Source organism: Lygodium microphyllum, chromosome 25 (assembly GCF_053477565.2).
Source record: "Lygodium microphyllum isolate KBCC chromosome 25, Lygodium_microphyllum_v1.1.10, whole genome shotgun sequence".
Taxonomy (NCBI): domain Eukaryota; kingdom Viridiplantae; phylum Streptophyta; class Polypodiopsida; order Schizaeales; family Lygodiaceae; genus Lygodium; species Lygodium microphyllum.
The window spans coordinates 126,318,996-126,335,525 of NC_141159.1; the positions used below are offsets into that span (position 1 = coordinate 126,318,996).

The window sequence follows — 16,530 nt, forward strand, 5'->3', positions numbered from 1 at the left end:
GCTCTAATATCACATGTTAGATTCATTATATAATGAAAATTGAACCCCATATCTATCAAGGTAGTGTAGCATCATGAGTACTATCATCGTGGATACAAGGCTCAATTTGTGCAATACTATCTTACCAAACATGAAGGCTCAATTTTAAGTTTGAGTACCATGCAAAACCGTTGGCTCAACTAGATTTGCACTATCTTAAGACTAGACATGGGTCTCAATCTACGAGTTCAGTCTTAGGTAAGATTGTTTGCCTAATTTTAATGGAGATGAGGTTGTATTTGAACTAGGTGTGTTGTAGTGCATTGATGAAGCCAACCTCAATTGTCCTACGTTAGCAAAGAGAAGCCTCATATTTCAGATCATGTCTCATGCAACAGTACTAGCCCCAATGTAATGGACATGAGGCTCAACTTGGAAATTGAGTCTCATGCAATGCTATTGGCTCAAACTTAAGCTTTGAACTCCACATCACCTTGCTTGCTTATCCCTTTAATGTGAAGTTTAATGTGCAAAATCTTCTTACTTGATTGTATTTTCTCCCACAAGTGCACACGAATTTTAAGGACCTAAGCTTAAAGCATAAATATCCAATATACAAGGGCCATCTCTCTCTCTCTCTCTCTCTTTCTCTCTCTCGCCCACTTGTACATATTATACATACTTGATGGTCGTGTTTTATGTGTAATAACTATGTTTATGTGGATTGGGTTCTCATGTTGAGAAGCGCTTTGAAGAAGAGGAGGAGGAGGAAGAAAATAAGGAGAATTCAAAATGAAATAGAAGAAAAGGTGCCAGGTGGCTTGCAAATAATTTTGAGATTTTGGAAATATAGCAATGTTACCTACACGTCTAAACGAATAAGGCTGGTTTATCAGGAAGTACGCGTGTGGGATTAAACGTCTTGGTCCACATTGAAAAGCCAACGCGAAAAATGGCCAGAAGGACGCTGTTGCTTTTTGGACGCTTTTCGCCTTTGAAAAGCGCCTACTGCGGGAGTGAAATTCACGGTCAGGACTCAGGTTTCGGAGTGGAGTGTCGATTTATAATCGGGGTCGGGGAGGGGAGCAAATCAAACAGAGACGCACGACACCAGGCCTAACAGAAGAGAGCGAGAACCAACCAGCGATGGCGAGCACGAAGATGCTCCTACCAGCGACCCTTCTTTTTCTTGTTGCACGAAGATGCTCCTACCAGCGACCCTTCTTTTTCTTGTTGCACTTACAACAGTCTCGGAGCAGGGCTGCGAGGCTGCCCAGCAGCAGCTACTACTCACAGCAAGGCGGCTGGGACCAAAACCAAACTCAATATCGACCGTAGAAACTAGATATTCGCAGCTAATATCGCAGGCGGCCGATCCGTCATCCTCATCTGCATCTGCGCCATGCCCCGCCTTCTCTCCCGTGTTGGCCTTCGGCGACTCCACCACCGACACCGGCAACAACCCAGGCTTGATCGCATCCAGCCTCCCCTACGGCTCCACCTTCTTCCACGAGGCCACGGGGCGCTGGAGCGACGGCAGGCTCATGGTCGACTTCCTGTGCCAGGCTCTCGGGGTGCCTTTGTTGCCCGCTCACCTGCGGCAGCAGCAGAATACGAGTACTAGTACTACGTCAGAAGCTGCACCGTCGATCGTGCAGAACGAGAACTTTGCGGTTGCGGGAGCCACGGCTCTAGACTTAGCCACTCTCCAGCAGCTCGCAAGCGTAAGCTCAAGCATTCCCGACTCTCTCGACGTCCAGGTGGGATGGTTCCTGGCGGACCTTGAAGCAGCCAGTAGGCGCACCTCCGCGCCCGTCGATATGACCAACGCTCTGGTATACATCGGCGAGATCGGGGGCAACGACTACAACTACGCTTGGTCTTCGCCGCAGCCCGACTCCTCCTCTGTCGCCGCCATGGTCCCTTCCGTGGTGCAGAAGGTGGCCCGCCAGCTGGAGGACCGCATCCTCAACACAGGAGTCAAGAGAATGGTGGTGCAGGGGGAGTTCCCCATGGGCTGCATGGCCACGTATATGTCTCGGTTCTCCTCCTCCACGCACGACTCCCACGGTTGCATCGCCGACGTTAGCGCCGTGAGCGACCGGCACAACCAGCTCCTTACCGCCGCCCTCCACGACATCGCCTCCCGCCATCCTGGCGTAGAGATCGTCTACCTTGACACATCGGCTGCCTTCCTGCACGTGCTCGACCACGCCTCCGACTACGGATTCACCAACACCCAAGGGGCCTGCTTCCCACGCTTCATGCCCAGCTCCTCCTTCAACCCAGTCAGCCCGTGCACTGACCCTAGCACCTTCATCAGCTGGGATGGGCTCCACCTCACAGACGCCATGTACGGAGCCATGATGGACCTTATGCTCAAAGACCCTGCCTTCTCCTCCCCCACCCCCTCACCCAGCTTCCTCACCACCGCAGCTGCCACTTGCGGTACTCATTGATCTCATGAGCATGTACACGAAGTTACAGCACCACAGCTTCTGTTCTGCCCCTCTCGGCATGCAGAGCTGCTGTACTACATAATTGTCTTTTTTAAGAGTGGGAGCAAGTGCCGTCTCATATTGCGCATATATATATATATATATATTCCCAAGTTCTCATTAAATAATTGCAATCCGCCTTCCAACTCTCTCTCTCTCCCCCCACGTTTAAATCTCGACCATATGGGAGCTTTTCTCATGGATCTCTCAAGCTTTGCATGCAAGTGGCAATACATGGTAGTGCAAAATTACATGCACGAAATGTATCCTTCGGTGAACTTCGCTCTTATTCCATTCCCATCAAAGCTGAGTGCTTTTCATATCTTAACATTGGTCGGTTCGCTAGTAGTAGTTTAACATACGGTTTGCTAGATCCTCACAGACCTCCAATTGCATCATTGAAAAGCTTAACTTTGGCTCTAAGCGGTAAAGTATAATTGTTGGAATGAACTAATGGTGAAGTGCGTACACGTGTCAGATGTAAATGTGCTCTACATTGAATAGTTGCATGTGTGTGACTCTTCACATTCAAGCTACACCTATTGTATTTGTCTCTATCATAATAATGAACACAACTATTATTCTGAGCATGCTTTGTCTGTGAGCAATGTCTCTATCTATTCTTTAGAAGCAATGCAGTTCTTTCTCTTCTCCACATGGTATCAAGGGGCCAGATGATCTCCTATAGGTGCCCCTATCTACCTTGCAAGCACCATCAATCTCTTTGAGAGATTTTACACAGGAAGAAGCCTTGTGAATGGCAACGGATCCACCACTGGCCAAGATGAAGGCGCATCATCCTCTGAGCTAGCCAACAAAATTACTGTTGCAAAAAAATTTGACTTGCAGACAAAGGGCCAAAGTGCAGTACAAAGAGTGGCATACTTTAAGCCCTCAATTTTTGCAATCGGCCAAGATGTGGCAAATACATCCTCTGATCCAATCAATGAAAAGCTTTGTTCAAGCAATCCAATGATTTTGGTTCGTCTTCCTAAATCTAGAGAAATCCTGTCAAACGAGAGTACCATGCCATCTATGCAAATTGGCAAGAGGTCACTGGATACATGATTTCAACAATCGATTCAAATCATGCATATCGTGGACAAGGCTATCCATCTGCTAGCAAATGCTTTTCAATCTTGGAAGTAGATGGTGTTTTTTCCAAGGTGTTCGACCTTGGTGGTGCTCCAAGCACCATTGATGAAATATGGGAGCAGTGGTGCTTGACTCGGGTGGCCCTTTTTGTGATTTGTGAGCCCTCTTTGTTTTCGATCCAACTGCAGCACACAGTGTGGTCTCTGATTCAAGACCTATTCTTGCCATGGAGTTTGTTGAAATTGAGAGCCATTGCCTTGGTTTTATTTTCAAAGCTCAAAGATGCAGCGTTTTCACCCAAGGATCTCCAGGTTGTCTCGCTTTCTTTTGAGATGATTGGTGAGATAAACTTGATAGGTTTTATGTTCCACATGCTGCGTATCATTCCCAGTCTGCTCTCGAATGAGCTCTTAGTGCTGTCTTGAGCCTTTATTAGGCTATCTTTTCTTTTGTGAGCGTGTTGGAATGATTCGCTCTTCTGATCATGCTGAATTTGGAGCAGATAATCAACCTATCAATGTTAGAAATGATGATGTTGCTTGCATCTAAAATGGTGGTCAAGGTTTTTTCGCAAGCAATGAGGAGGATATTGCAACCCATATCCCTTACCTTTATACTGGAGATCAAGTTCAGGCTCCTCATTATAGGGGTGTTTTTGCCACATATGACAATGGTATTGGTTGTGGCCCTAATGCTATTACAAATGCTTCCAAATTGGTAAGTGGATACCAAATGATTGATTGTGGATCTATGCACAATATGTTTGAAGTGGCTATTACATTGGATTCTTCAAACATCCAAGGAAAAAAACAGGCCAAAGCTATCCATAATGATCTAGGAGATGAATTGTTTAATGATATTAATGTTTTATATGTTGCAAATCAAATGGTTTCTCAACAACCTCATGGTTTGGGTCCCTGTGAAGATGGTGCACAGCATAATGTGGTTCTTGATGCCACAAGTGATGATACTATGCAAACCATGATATTTTGGATAGCAATTAGCTATCATTTTCATTCAAACTGCTAGAAGTTTTTATCAGAACGCCAACTCCATGTCTTAACTACTACATTTCTCTCGCTTGAGGGGAAGTAAAGATAAAGTGCAAACAAAAATGCAAGCTCAAGCAATTTGAAGAATTATTCATGGAGTGATGAAGATGTTTATGGATGTATGAAGTTGAAGAAAAATCTTCGCATGTTGGTGATCATCAATGCAATTTTAGATCCGAATGATTGCATTTCATGCTTATAACAAACTTACAGCATATAGTTTTAGGAAATGAAGCACCATGATCATCTTAAAGGGAAATGGGGTGCATCTTGTTTGCTTATACACAATAAAACTCTTGTTCACACTTTTCCCATTAAGGGGGAGTGTTGGAAAAAACTAATGGTCAAGCATGTGTAATGCGTCTTCCATGCAAATGTTTCCTACGTTGAACGGTGAGTTGTGACTCTTCACATGCAAGCAACACGCTTATTGTATTTGTCTCTATCATCATAAGGAGCACAACTATTATTCTGAGCATGCTCTGTGTGAGCAATATCTCTATCTATTCTCTACAAGCAATGCAATTCTTTCTCTTCCCCACAGTAATTAACCTATTTTTAGTAGCACCCAAGTGGAATTTTTTGTTTACTGGTGCATTATAGAATGAATTTAAAAATAAAACATTATGTGTACCAATCATTTCTAGGGATTCCTTCTTTGTCTCAAACCACATATTCTATACACTCATTTCGAGTATTCTAGATAAAATGGAACCCAAGTTGTAATATTACCTACGAGATGCTATCCTAAGTATCACATACCAATGCGTTATCTCAATATCCCTGTAAAACAACTTCTACGATTTCCTATATGTAGACCCCATGCTAGTATTCTAAATAGACTTCGAGTATTACATACATATTCCTTTAATCTAGCACAAATACTATGCATGCTATCATGAACATGAAGGACAAGCCCATCATCTTCCCTTCAATTTAGTCTCATCCAATCCCCCATGCAAGGCATCATGCATTCACACGATCTTCACAAAAAAGGAAAGCCTTCCTAGCATGCTCCACTTGTCCACCATGAAAGTGGCATCTCATATCTACCATGAAAAGAGGCCTCTCATATGTACTTGTCACATGACAGAATGTCTCTTAGAATGCTAGAAGGACCCAGGCCGAGTCAATCCTCTTATATAGGGAAACATGATTCAAATGTTGGTAGGTATGGGAGGAAAAATATTGGTTATATGCATCACAAAAACAACATAACTCTCCTCTTCAAATGTTAACTCCTTACACTCATAATCATCGTTCAAAAAACACAAGACTAGAAAATCAATGATATCAATATGACAATCAGTTGTGACCTCTTAGAGTGGTGGGCAAGTACAATATGTTGGCCAAGCCACTAGGGAGACCTCAATTTTGAAGTTTTGTCAACTAGCAAAGATCACAGTCTCGAATTCCTATTGTATCTCCTCACCTCCATGAACACACTCTCATGATAATTAGGCATTTGACATGAGCAATAACAACCTTCTTGATTTCTTGTCCTCTTTCACATACAATTTTACTACCATTAGGGGAGATTTGAGTTCTCAAAAATGCCCTCTAAGAAATCCTAGAGAGAGAAAATATTTCAAAAAATAAGAAAAATTTCATAGTTTTTAAAAAAGTTTATATTTTGATAAGCAAATAGATCTAAAATTACGAAAATGTCATTATCATAACATTCTTGTGGCTTGCATCAAACCTAGAAATGTAGTTTGATGTAAAGATGATGATGATTGCTTTAATAATGATCGTACCTTGTCTTGATGGAAGTGAAAGCAAATATTCAAGTTGAAAATTTTTGACATCTCATTACCTCCCTCCATCCTCATTCTCTCTTTTCCTTGTTCTTCTCCTTGTTGGTTATACCTACTCATTCTTTGATTTTTTTGAACTCATAGAGTATTCTTATCCAGAGTTGCAAATCACATCTTTAGCTATGAATCAATCATCCAATGATCCTTGTAACTTTAGTAAAAGAGTTCTCTATCACCTTCATTTTGAGAAAGAATATGAGTATGAATCAATTAGAAAAAGAACAAAACAAAATATTATTACAGAGTCCATGAAATATGTGTTTCGATTTGAAGTGAAAAACAATCTTGATATTTGGTTGGATGAACGATTATACCCCAAAGATCCTATAAAAAAATAACACTTTTATAATCGATTTTTACTAATATGGTTTATTGATGATGGTTTTGATGGATTTTTGGGCTATACATTTAATCTTATTGCAAAGAAGGTTGTTCTTAAATTGGAGAATCACTTGTTAACAAAACATAGACATGATTTGTTGCAAAAACTACATGATTATCAATAGAAGAATCATTCATTGGAGAAACGCATCAAAGCATACCAAAGAAAATACACTAGTTTAGGCCTTCAATATTGACAAAGATCTCACAAGAATATTGAGCATCCCAAATGAAGAGGAGATGATTCCAGTAACAAAATCTAAGTAGTAAGGTATATCTTTTTACTTGAGAAATGTTTAAATATAACTTTGATTCTAATAGAATCCAAGTTATGATATTGAACTTTGTTAGATCTCTTCTTCAATCAAAGTTAAGTGAGAGATATGCTTCAAAGTTTTAATATCATCTCTTGCCCTCAATAGTGCCAAAGGATATTCTTGAGAAGAAGAAGTTGAAAAAGGTAAAGAGACAATGCTTGGATTCTTTTCTTAGGCATCATTCTTTGGATTCTGAGCTTGTGTACAAGACTTTGGATCGTATTGGTAGTAGTTGGGATGCATATGCACAAATTTCCAACTAATGCATCAAATATAAAACAAGGTCAGATATGAAATTGTTTACTTTCGAGGCCATCTGTGGTAAAGACTTTAAGATAAAGAGTCAATGACAAGGTGATAGACGTTTTGGATGAGCCTTTCCATATCAAGGCCAACTTCAAGAGTAAGAAGAAAGAGATTATTTACAATGAATTTAATAATATTTTTCTTGACCTTCCTATCCTATAATGTTTGATGATCAAAATCTATTATTTGTCTTTAGAAGAGGCACAAGGAGTAGCCACATTTGTGATTAAACTTGATGAAAGTGAGATTTTAAAGTGTACAAAATTAGAGAGGGTTTCCATTACTTTGATGAATATAGCACTTTCATCAAGTCATTACAATGAAATGTTATTTAGTATTCAATGTGAACACAATATCTGGTGGTTATGAGCTTTTGAAGTAGACAAGGAGGATTTTGATATATTATATTGGGTTTTTCATGAAACTTCAATACCTGATGTGATTAAGAGCCAACAAGCAAGAGAAGAGGTATTTGTGGAGGGATTTGGAAACTACAAGGTTGAATGGCACATAGCTGGTGACTTAAAGACACCCAAATGCATGTACAATGTGTCTAAAAGAGAAAAATCTAGATATTCTTACCTATATTACATGTCCCTAGCTACACAACGATGAGCTTAAGTAGCTGGAATCGAACCCCCTCTAGGCATATCAAAGACCCACAATTCAAGCCAATTTTATATATTCCTTTGACCAATGCTCATATATGTACAGTTTATGCACTCTATAGAATAATTGAAATCTTGTTCATATTTACATAGGGTTTTCTTACAAGCTAAAATCCTTATCAACTAGACAAGATGCTATAAATATATAAACTAAGTTTTATCTACAATTGGTTTAGATGGAGGTAATGTTTTTATTGAGCTAGATGGTAAAAAGTCCAATGATAGAAATTGTATCTCCAAAAAGCCATCTATTGGTGGGGTGAAGGCTAGAAGGTTCCTAGGCTTTTATGGAAAGCTTAACAAGACTAACTCTAGAAACGGGGGCTCAACCATTAAATATAATCAATGAAAATCTTGACATAATGCAATTAAGGATCATGCTGATAATGGACATGCTCAGAATAGAAAAGAAAAAGTTTGAAAAATACTAGATAAAATATTATTTTATTGCAATAAAATTGATTGAAAAAATGATGATCTCAAAGACTTCAAAGACCAATTGAACCTTTTCTAAAAGACAATGATAGAAGCTTGAGGTAATCAACACTTCACTCACTATGTGGTAAGAAGTTCTTATGTTTTTATGATAAGAAGTTGATATGTTTCCTCATTGTCTAACTCATATAATATTTTTAACTAACTCTCTTTGTTTTTTGATTTTGTAGCATATTTTTTACAACCATGCTCCATATTTTATCAAACAGTATGGAAGTCTATCTATTTGGTTAACCCAAGGCATGGAAAATTCACATTATCAAGCAAGAACAAGATACTTTAGGTACACAAGACATGGAGGAGGAAGAGTCAAAGAAAACAATGTACTAGAGGTCTTTCAATGATTTTACATGCAAATTTTGCATAAAGTCAAGCTTAAAGATACAACCACATCATGCAATACATCATCTTTGGTGAAAACCAAACAAGTGGTTGGACAAAAAAGGAAAGAGGGATATTGAAACTCTTATCCAAAGCATAGATTTTTAGAAGGGTTACAAACTAAGCAAAGAGAAGGCAAAAGATGGGTTTCAAGAAGTCCTTGATTCTTTAGGATCTTTCACTTTGCTATCTCTATTGTAGAGGAATCCTTGGATTCATCCCACTCCATAAGATCTCTACATTTCAAAAACTCTTGCTTTTTTTAGCCTGGGAGAAGCCTCATATTTTTTACATCTCCTACGTGGGGAGACTAAATAGGAGCTAAGGACTTCAACGTATCTAGCTCTAGACCCACTGTAACTAGGCATGTAGCCAGAAACCCTTATGGCTTCTTCCTTCTCTACCAAAATTATCTTCTCAACTCCTCTATGGAAAAATTCAGTTCCAATGACTTTGCAAATGGCTTTTAAAGCCATCATTGGCAAACCTACTAAGCTTGAGATTCCATTGTGATAAATTACAAAAGTTTGATAATTTAAACTTCTGATATAGTGACCAAGTCCTTGACTTTTTTCCAGCTTCAATGGTCTAAAGCCCCTGGCTATTCCAAAAAAGTTATTAGGATCCTCAATTTCAATTTGGATAAGAAAGAAAAAAATTATCCTTGTTAGTTGATGAAAATCTTAAAGTTACTTATCTTTAATACCTACTATTAAGCCTAGGAAGATCTTGGAAATATCTTTAATACCTTTGGGTCTTCTTGATCTTCAAGAAGGTTCTGTTCAAAGAGATTTATTGAGTCCTTTGGCTTCTCCTCTGATGCCTACTTTAGTGTGTCTTCATATCCCATGCTCTCAATGCCAAGACTCTTTTGCACCTCTAAGAACTCTTCTTCTGTGGTGGATAGCCCCTTCTTCTCATATTCCACAATTTCATTGATACATGTGTATAGAGACATGGAGCTATCTTGAAAATTGTTCCCCTTAACATCTAGAGCTACTAGTGTGCATGGTTCATAACTTATGAAATCCTTATCAATCAGGCCCCATGCTACTAGGATAGCTAAGTAGTAATCTTATCTAAGATCACAAAGATGTTGAATGTCATTGAGTAATACATATATATGTTTATTAATAACATAGGTAGGAAATGCAGGGATACAATCTAAGGGGCCTTCTTCAATCTCTGTACTCAATTCCATCTCCTCTTCTTCTATCTTTGTGATATTTTGACTCTTGAATATAGCAATATCAAAACCCTGCACTAGATGGTTCTCAACATCCTCTTGAAACATCTTTGCCTTCTCTTCAACCTCCTTATCCATATATGTAGCATCTTCACCCTTTCTCTCTTGCCCTTTCTTTGAAGGAAATCATCCATATTTCGAAGAAACATAAAAAATCCTATGCCTTTGTGAATCGAAAGGAACTACTGGTTATCCCTATGGAAAATGGAGTTTATTTCATGCCTTCTAAACTCTTTGTCAATAAGATAATACCTAGTAGTCAAAATTGTCCTAGGAGCATTGATTTCTTGAATCACATCATTAAAATGAACATAACTATTAGTTAAGAGAGACTCTACATGTCTAGAATAGAACTCTCTATACTCCCTAAGCTTCTTAACAAGATCACTCAACATCTCTTGCAAATCAAAAGGGAGAGCTTCCTCTTTAACATATCTAAACACTACAAAAATACAAATTATGAAAGTGCACCTCTTACTAGCAAAAAAAATTGAATAACTAGATTCTATGTCAGAAAACTAATCCCTAATGTGTGAAATTCAAGTTTAGTAGAAGGCATGAGACAGTAACACATCATCATTCACGTGTCATATGACAACATCCTAGTGGTGTGGCATTTAGCCATGGCTTGAATAGGCGCATCCACTCCTTTTCTCTTGATAATAGTGCAATTAAAAACATGGATAACCATCTACATAGGTGTCTATAGAAATATCCATAGGTGTTGACCTTGCCAAATTAATAGAGATGTCCCTACCCACAACAATTAGGTGGATATGTATTTATGGAGTGATAACCGCCTATAATAAGGACATGGTCAATGAGGTGATAGAGTCCTTGGTAAGCTCAAAATCAATATTCACAAATCAATACACACGAGAGAAAAAAAGTTCCCAAAATGCACTTCTATATAATGAGACAAGCCCCCTACATTCACATTATTTCTTATAGTCCTAAGATTGCTGCTCTTATTTTTCATTGGATATCTCCACCTCTTCTAGAATGCCCAGCTACAATACATGGTCTTCTATTTCTTCTTGGATTATTGCTGTGGTTTTGATAATGCTCCCATGCTAATAATCACACCTCTAAATATGATAATACACACAAAAGAAATAAGATGTGATGCTCTACAGTGGTTCCTTGGCCTCAAGAAAAGAGCTATATTGATATATTGTCTCCATGTACTATGTATCGATACAACAAATAGGTGGCATGTATCAGACTTCCATGTGACTATGCATTATGATGGAAGGTATTGAACAATGTGGAAGTTTCCCATGTTTGGATGCACATGGTATTGAATGAGATCTAGGACTGCCACAAGGTCTACTTAGATACCTTCATCCTTGTGCTAGGCTTTGATTGCAAGTGTCAGGTCCAAGTCAATAGCTTCCTCATCCATAAGTCTTGATCCAGACTCACATCTTGCATGGTCTAAGAATGACATAAGAACAAGAAGATTGGTTTATGGAAGAGAGAACAAGAAGAATAAGAAAGAGAAGATCTTGTAGTTTGACATAAGAAATGCAATTTCATAAGCTGTAGGAGTCAACAGAGCTGCTAAATTTGCCTTTCATATGATAAATTATCAAGCACTTTGATAGACCAATAATAATTGAAGAAATGGCATGCAAAGGTGAAAGAATTTGTATGCTATTTATTGTAAGAAGAAAAACGAGTTGGTTTATCCACTTATAGTGTTTGATTTGGTTGCCTTTGTCTTGGAGAGCCTAGCTTCAATTTGATGGAGATAGAAAAGATTGCAAATGAAAATGGTTGATGATTGCAAGGTGCTACTTCTAAAAGACTCCTAAAAGGGCATTTAATGATAGAGCCATTTCTTCTAAATTTTGAGTTGAAAAGGATGTCTCTCATCGAAAAATGGGATGCTTAACTTTTTGCTTTTTTTAAAAGCTATTTTTAACACGTGTGAGAACTATTTCCAAGCCTAAAAAGGAGTGGTTAATGAGCCCATATTCTACAAAGTACAACATCAATGAATAATTACAATGAGTACTTGTAATTTAAATCCAATCCCTCTAGTTAATAATCATTTTCATCTTCCCATTGGTATTGAAATACAACAAGAGCAAACTAGCAAGATCAACCATCTCTCAAGAATAAATTCATACTCCAAAGAAAAATCTTCAAAAATAAAGTAGACTTGCGCACATTAATCTACATTGTTGTATAAAATGCGAGATCAGTTGTCTTTGTTTCGGGTCATTGTCTTTGATGGAAAAGGAAGTTTCATAAATTGGACTCCGTCATGTAAACACAAATTTAGTGGCTCGGTTCATTGTTTTCATTGTATCATTTTGTGTTTTATATATTCTTCTAGTGGTCCTTATGGAAAAATAATCGCAATATGGGTCATTGGTGCATAGGTAGACTTTGTCATGTGAAACATGACTTCAATAATGGGGATCATTATTGCACCTATTTGTTTTCATGTTTCATATATCTTTATTATACTCCATTGTGTAAAATGTGAATGTAGTGGTTGGGTTTATTGTTTTCCCTACATCCTTTCATGTTTCATACATTCTTTTAGAGGTCTTGATGGAAAAATAATTGCAATAAGGGTCATTGTTGCATCGGTGAACTTTGACTTGTGAAACACAAATTGAATGATGGGGATCATTGTTGCACCTTTCTATTTTCGTGTTTCATACAATGCCTTTTTATATCTTTTAAAACTTATAATAGTTTTGATCATAGTTTACATAGCTTCACATCAATGTGAATTTTGGAGAGATGGCATGCGGGGCAACTTCCTTCTTCTACGATGGGAGGGGTTAGGCTTGTGGATAAGGGGGGGGGGGGGGTAAACACATATGGTCATCCTCTAAGGAGGGGAAGGGAAGGGAACCCTCAGAGAGTCTCCGTCTCTCTCTTACTCTTCTTCTTCGTCTTCTTCGCTTCTTCTTCTCCTCTCTCTCTCCCTTTCTCTTCTTCTTCTCTCCCCCTCCTCTCTTCTTCTCCCTCTCTCCCTCCCTCTTCTTCTTCGTATTCTTCTTCTCCTCTCTCTCTTTATCTCTCCCTCTTTCTCTTTTTCCCTCTCTATCTCCTCCTTTCTCTCTCTCCCTCTCTCTCTCTCCCACCCTCTCTCTCGTCAGGAGTAGGGGCAAGGAGGTGGTCTATATGCCTTCGCTTAGGAGGGGTTCTCGGTAGCATTCTTTAGCAATAGAAAAATATTTTACTCACTCAACCATTGACATATTAACATGACTTGTCTCCACCCAATGTACTTGATCGCTATGTTGTTTATGAAACACATATGGCTACATATCATGATGGCTTAAGGGAGAGATTGAAAATTATAGTTTGACTTTTACTAGTAGATACATTAGAATGATTATAATCACATGGTGCTTTTAAGTATTGTTGAAGTAAAGGAAATAAATGATATGTTCCCTATAGAATTCAGAAATAAATTTCTTACTTTTGGAGCTTAGTTTGGCTGTGTCGTATGATAAACGAATTGAGTTGCCATTGCTTTTTTTTTTTGGTTGCTTTTCATACGTTTTGTGTTGCTGCTCGATAATTGGTTTTCTTTTCATGTTGTTGCAGTTTGTTTTATTGAGGTATGGCTAGAACTAAGGCTATTATAAGGAAGCAGAAGATAAATCCTAGGAAAATTATTGACAAGATCCATGAGCCCTCTTAGATACCCAAGCGACCAAAAAGCATAAAATAATATTTTCAGAAGGTGTAAGATGTCTTAGGGAAATCAGGAAGGAAATGAAAGATCTTAATAATGCAGTTGCAAAGTTGCCATTCCACAGAGTGGTCAGGGAGATATGTAATAGGCATAGTCTCAATAGCTTCAAGTGGACAAGGAGTGCTCTTATTTGTATCCAGGAGGCTACAACAAGGACTTCCTGATTGAATTTTTCCAGGATGCATACATCTGTGTTGCCCATGCACATAGAGTGACACTTATGGATAAGGATACACTTATCCTATGAAGATTGAAATATAGGCAAGGTTTTGGAGCCATTTCCTCTTACAAATAAAAAGACATATAATATTCTTAATGTGCCACCATCCAGGAAGAATAAGGATGACACATGTCCTAAAGTGGAGATGTCACACATACGGGAGATACGAGATGGCATGAGAGGGAGAATGATGCCAGGAGGCATATTCCACAGTGGATTCCGTGGGGTTTTTCGATGGATTCCATAAAACTATATTTATTTGCTGGGGCTCGTACACAAGGTGGATTCCTTGTGCGAAAAGTTGACGGGGACGCTGTCGTGCCACAACATAGACACGGTGTGAAAAACTCTAGAATGCATCATCATCCAACTTTCTTATTGATCAAGAGAGTCAATGTGATCTGAGTCATTAGTATTAGTGTGAGTGGCATAGATTATCTAAAAATACTAGATTTTTGGATAATTTTAATCTATTTTTAATATTATTTATTGTTAAAAAATCAAAAAAAAGATAAAAAAGCTTCTAGATTAGGATGGCATGCAAAAAGCAAGTTGTTTTTTCAGCCAGTTATGGGATTTTCATAAAAAAGTCAGATTAACGAAATCACGCGTATCGCAATCGCTGTTGAAAGGCTAAAAGCTACAGTTTGAACTAGAAGAGGAAGAAGTGATCTGGGAGATCCATAAATAGGTGTCTTAGGGTGTTACCCCCCTTCTGGAGCCAACGGAGCCATCAAATTTAGGTTTCAAGCAGCAGAGAAGGAGCTATTATTTTTTATCCACGTTTTTGTTCTATGAGGGAGCTCCAAGAGATCTAATGCTTGGAGAGTGCTTCTGAGTAGTGTCAGGTTAAGGATTTTAGGTTCTATCAATACATAATGATTTGATTCATTGTGATTTATCATTATTGTGTTTATCTCTTGTGTATTCTTTATCTTCTCTTCCATCTCCTACCTCTACTTCCTTCTACCTCTGGTCCCCGGTGGATTTGACCTTTCAACAAAAACCCCTCCAACATTGGTGAACCTGACGTGAAAGGTCATCAGAAGAAGAAAAGACAAGATGGGAGAACCTTCGAACACAATCTCTAGTGATGTTTTGCAACAGTTGGTGCAAAATATGAATATGCTTATACAGGTACAACAACAACAACAGGTGATGTAAGCTTCTGCTCAAACAGAAAGTGTTGTGATGAATGCTTTGCAAGCAGTTGAGCGTGAGGTGAAGTTATTCAATGGCAAGAATATATCTACATATGTACATACCTATGCTCTTAGAAGATGGAATTATTTGGGGTGGCTCAACTTGCATGGAGCTGATATTTTGTATGTGTTACTATACATAAAGTGAAAGCATGGATTATTGAATTATACTTGCAGGATGTTGACTGTGTAGCTTTCAAGAAGACACTCAGGGAAGAATTTTACATTGAAGATACTAGTTTGATTACGTGTAAGACTTTTCAGGAGTGGGTTTTACAACCCAATAAGGATCTTGTGGCTACAGAATTGTTAAGAGAATTTGAAAGTCGATTTGAGCAGTTGGATATGCAGAACAACAAGCTCTTGCAAGTCAAAAAATTAAATTGTTTCTACATGTAGCTGATCGTGAGCTTCAAGAGAAGCTTGATGATTTGTTGGAGGATTCGTCTATAGAGACAGGTCTAAAAACAGAGTGAAGACATGTCAAGGAAGCTGTTACTGCACTTTTGAAGAAGCATAGAAGAAGAGAAAGATTGCATGTCTCTAGCTTGCCCACTGTTACAGGCAAGATAGTTGATGTATCCACTAAGCCACCTACTTTTATGGCTAACCCTATGGTTGTACTGCTATTGTTCCCTCTGTTAGGAAAAATGTCTTAGAAGAATTGGTCAAAGGCATGCATGATCTTCAATTGAAGGTTGCAAAATTGGATGAAAAAGGACAAGAGGAAAGGGGACGGGCAGTAGCCCCTAAGCTAGGAAAAAGATGTATGTGGTGTGATAGTTTGCAACATGACAAAAAGGATTGTACTACCTACCAAGAGGCCTTAGACCAACACCTCATCTTTTGGAAAGATGGCAGGATCCATGCACAAGAAACGGGATTGCCTCTTGCTTTGAATTTCGGAAAGGGAGGTATACAGAAGTTGTTGGAAGACTTGGCAGTTCAAAATTCTTGTGCGGAGGTACATGCTTCTACTGTTGGTCTACAGTTGGATAGAATGCATGACCAATTAGCGATGGTTGGTTCAAAGGCTGAAATCTGGACACATGTTTTACATGCAACTGAAAAGAGAAAGGTCACTGATAGTGAAATGTCTCATGCAAGGCAAGACATTCATGGCATAACTGGTTGGGAATCATCGGT

At 38.7% G+C, this 16,530-nt stretch overlaps 1 protein-coding gene across 1 annotated transcript; it reads left to right on the top strand.

Moving 5' to 3' along the window:
• Positions 1-1,181: 1,181 nt before the first annotated feature.
• Positions 1,182-2,438, top strand: LOC148014714 (acetylajmalan esterase 2-like). Its single transcript, XM_087666578.1, has one exon. The coding sequence runs from the start codon at positions 1,182-1,184 to the stop codon at positions 2,436-2,438; it is 1,257 nt and encodes a 418-aa protein (XP_087522704.1).
• The last annotated feature ends 14,092 nt before the right edge of the window (positions 2,439-16,530 follow it).

Coding starts and splice junctions, on each gene's coding strand:
- LOC148014714 (XM_087666578.1), top strand. CDS start 1,182: ATGCTCCTACCAGCGACCCTTCTTTTTCTTGTTGCACTTACAACAGTC.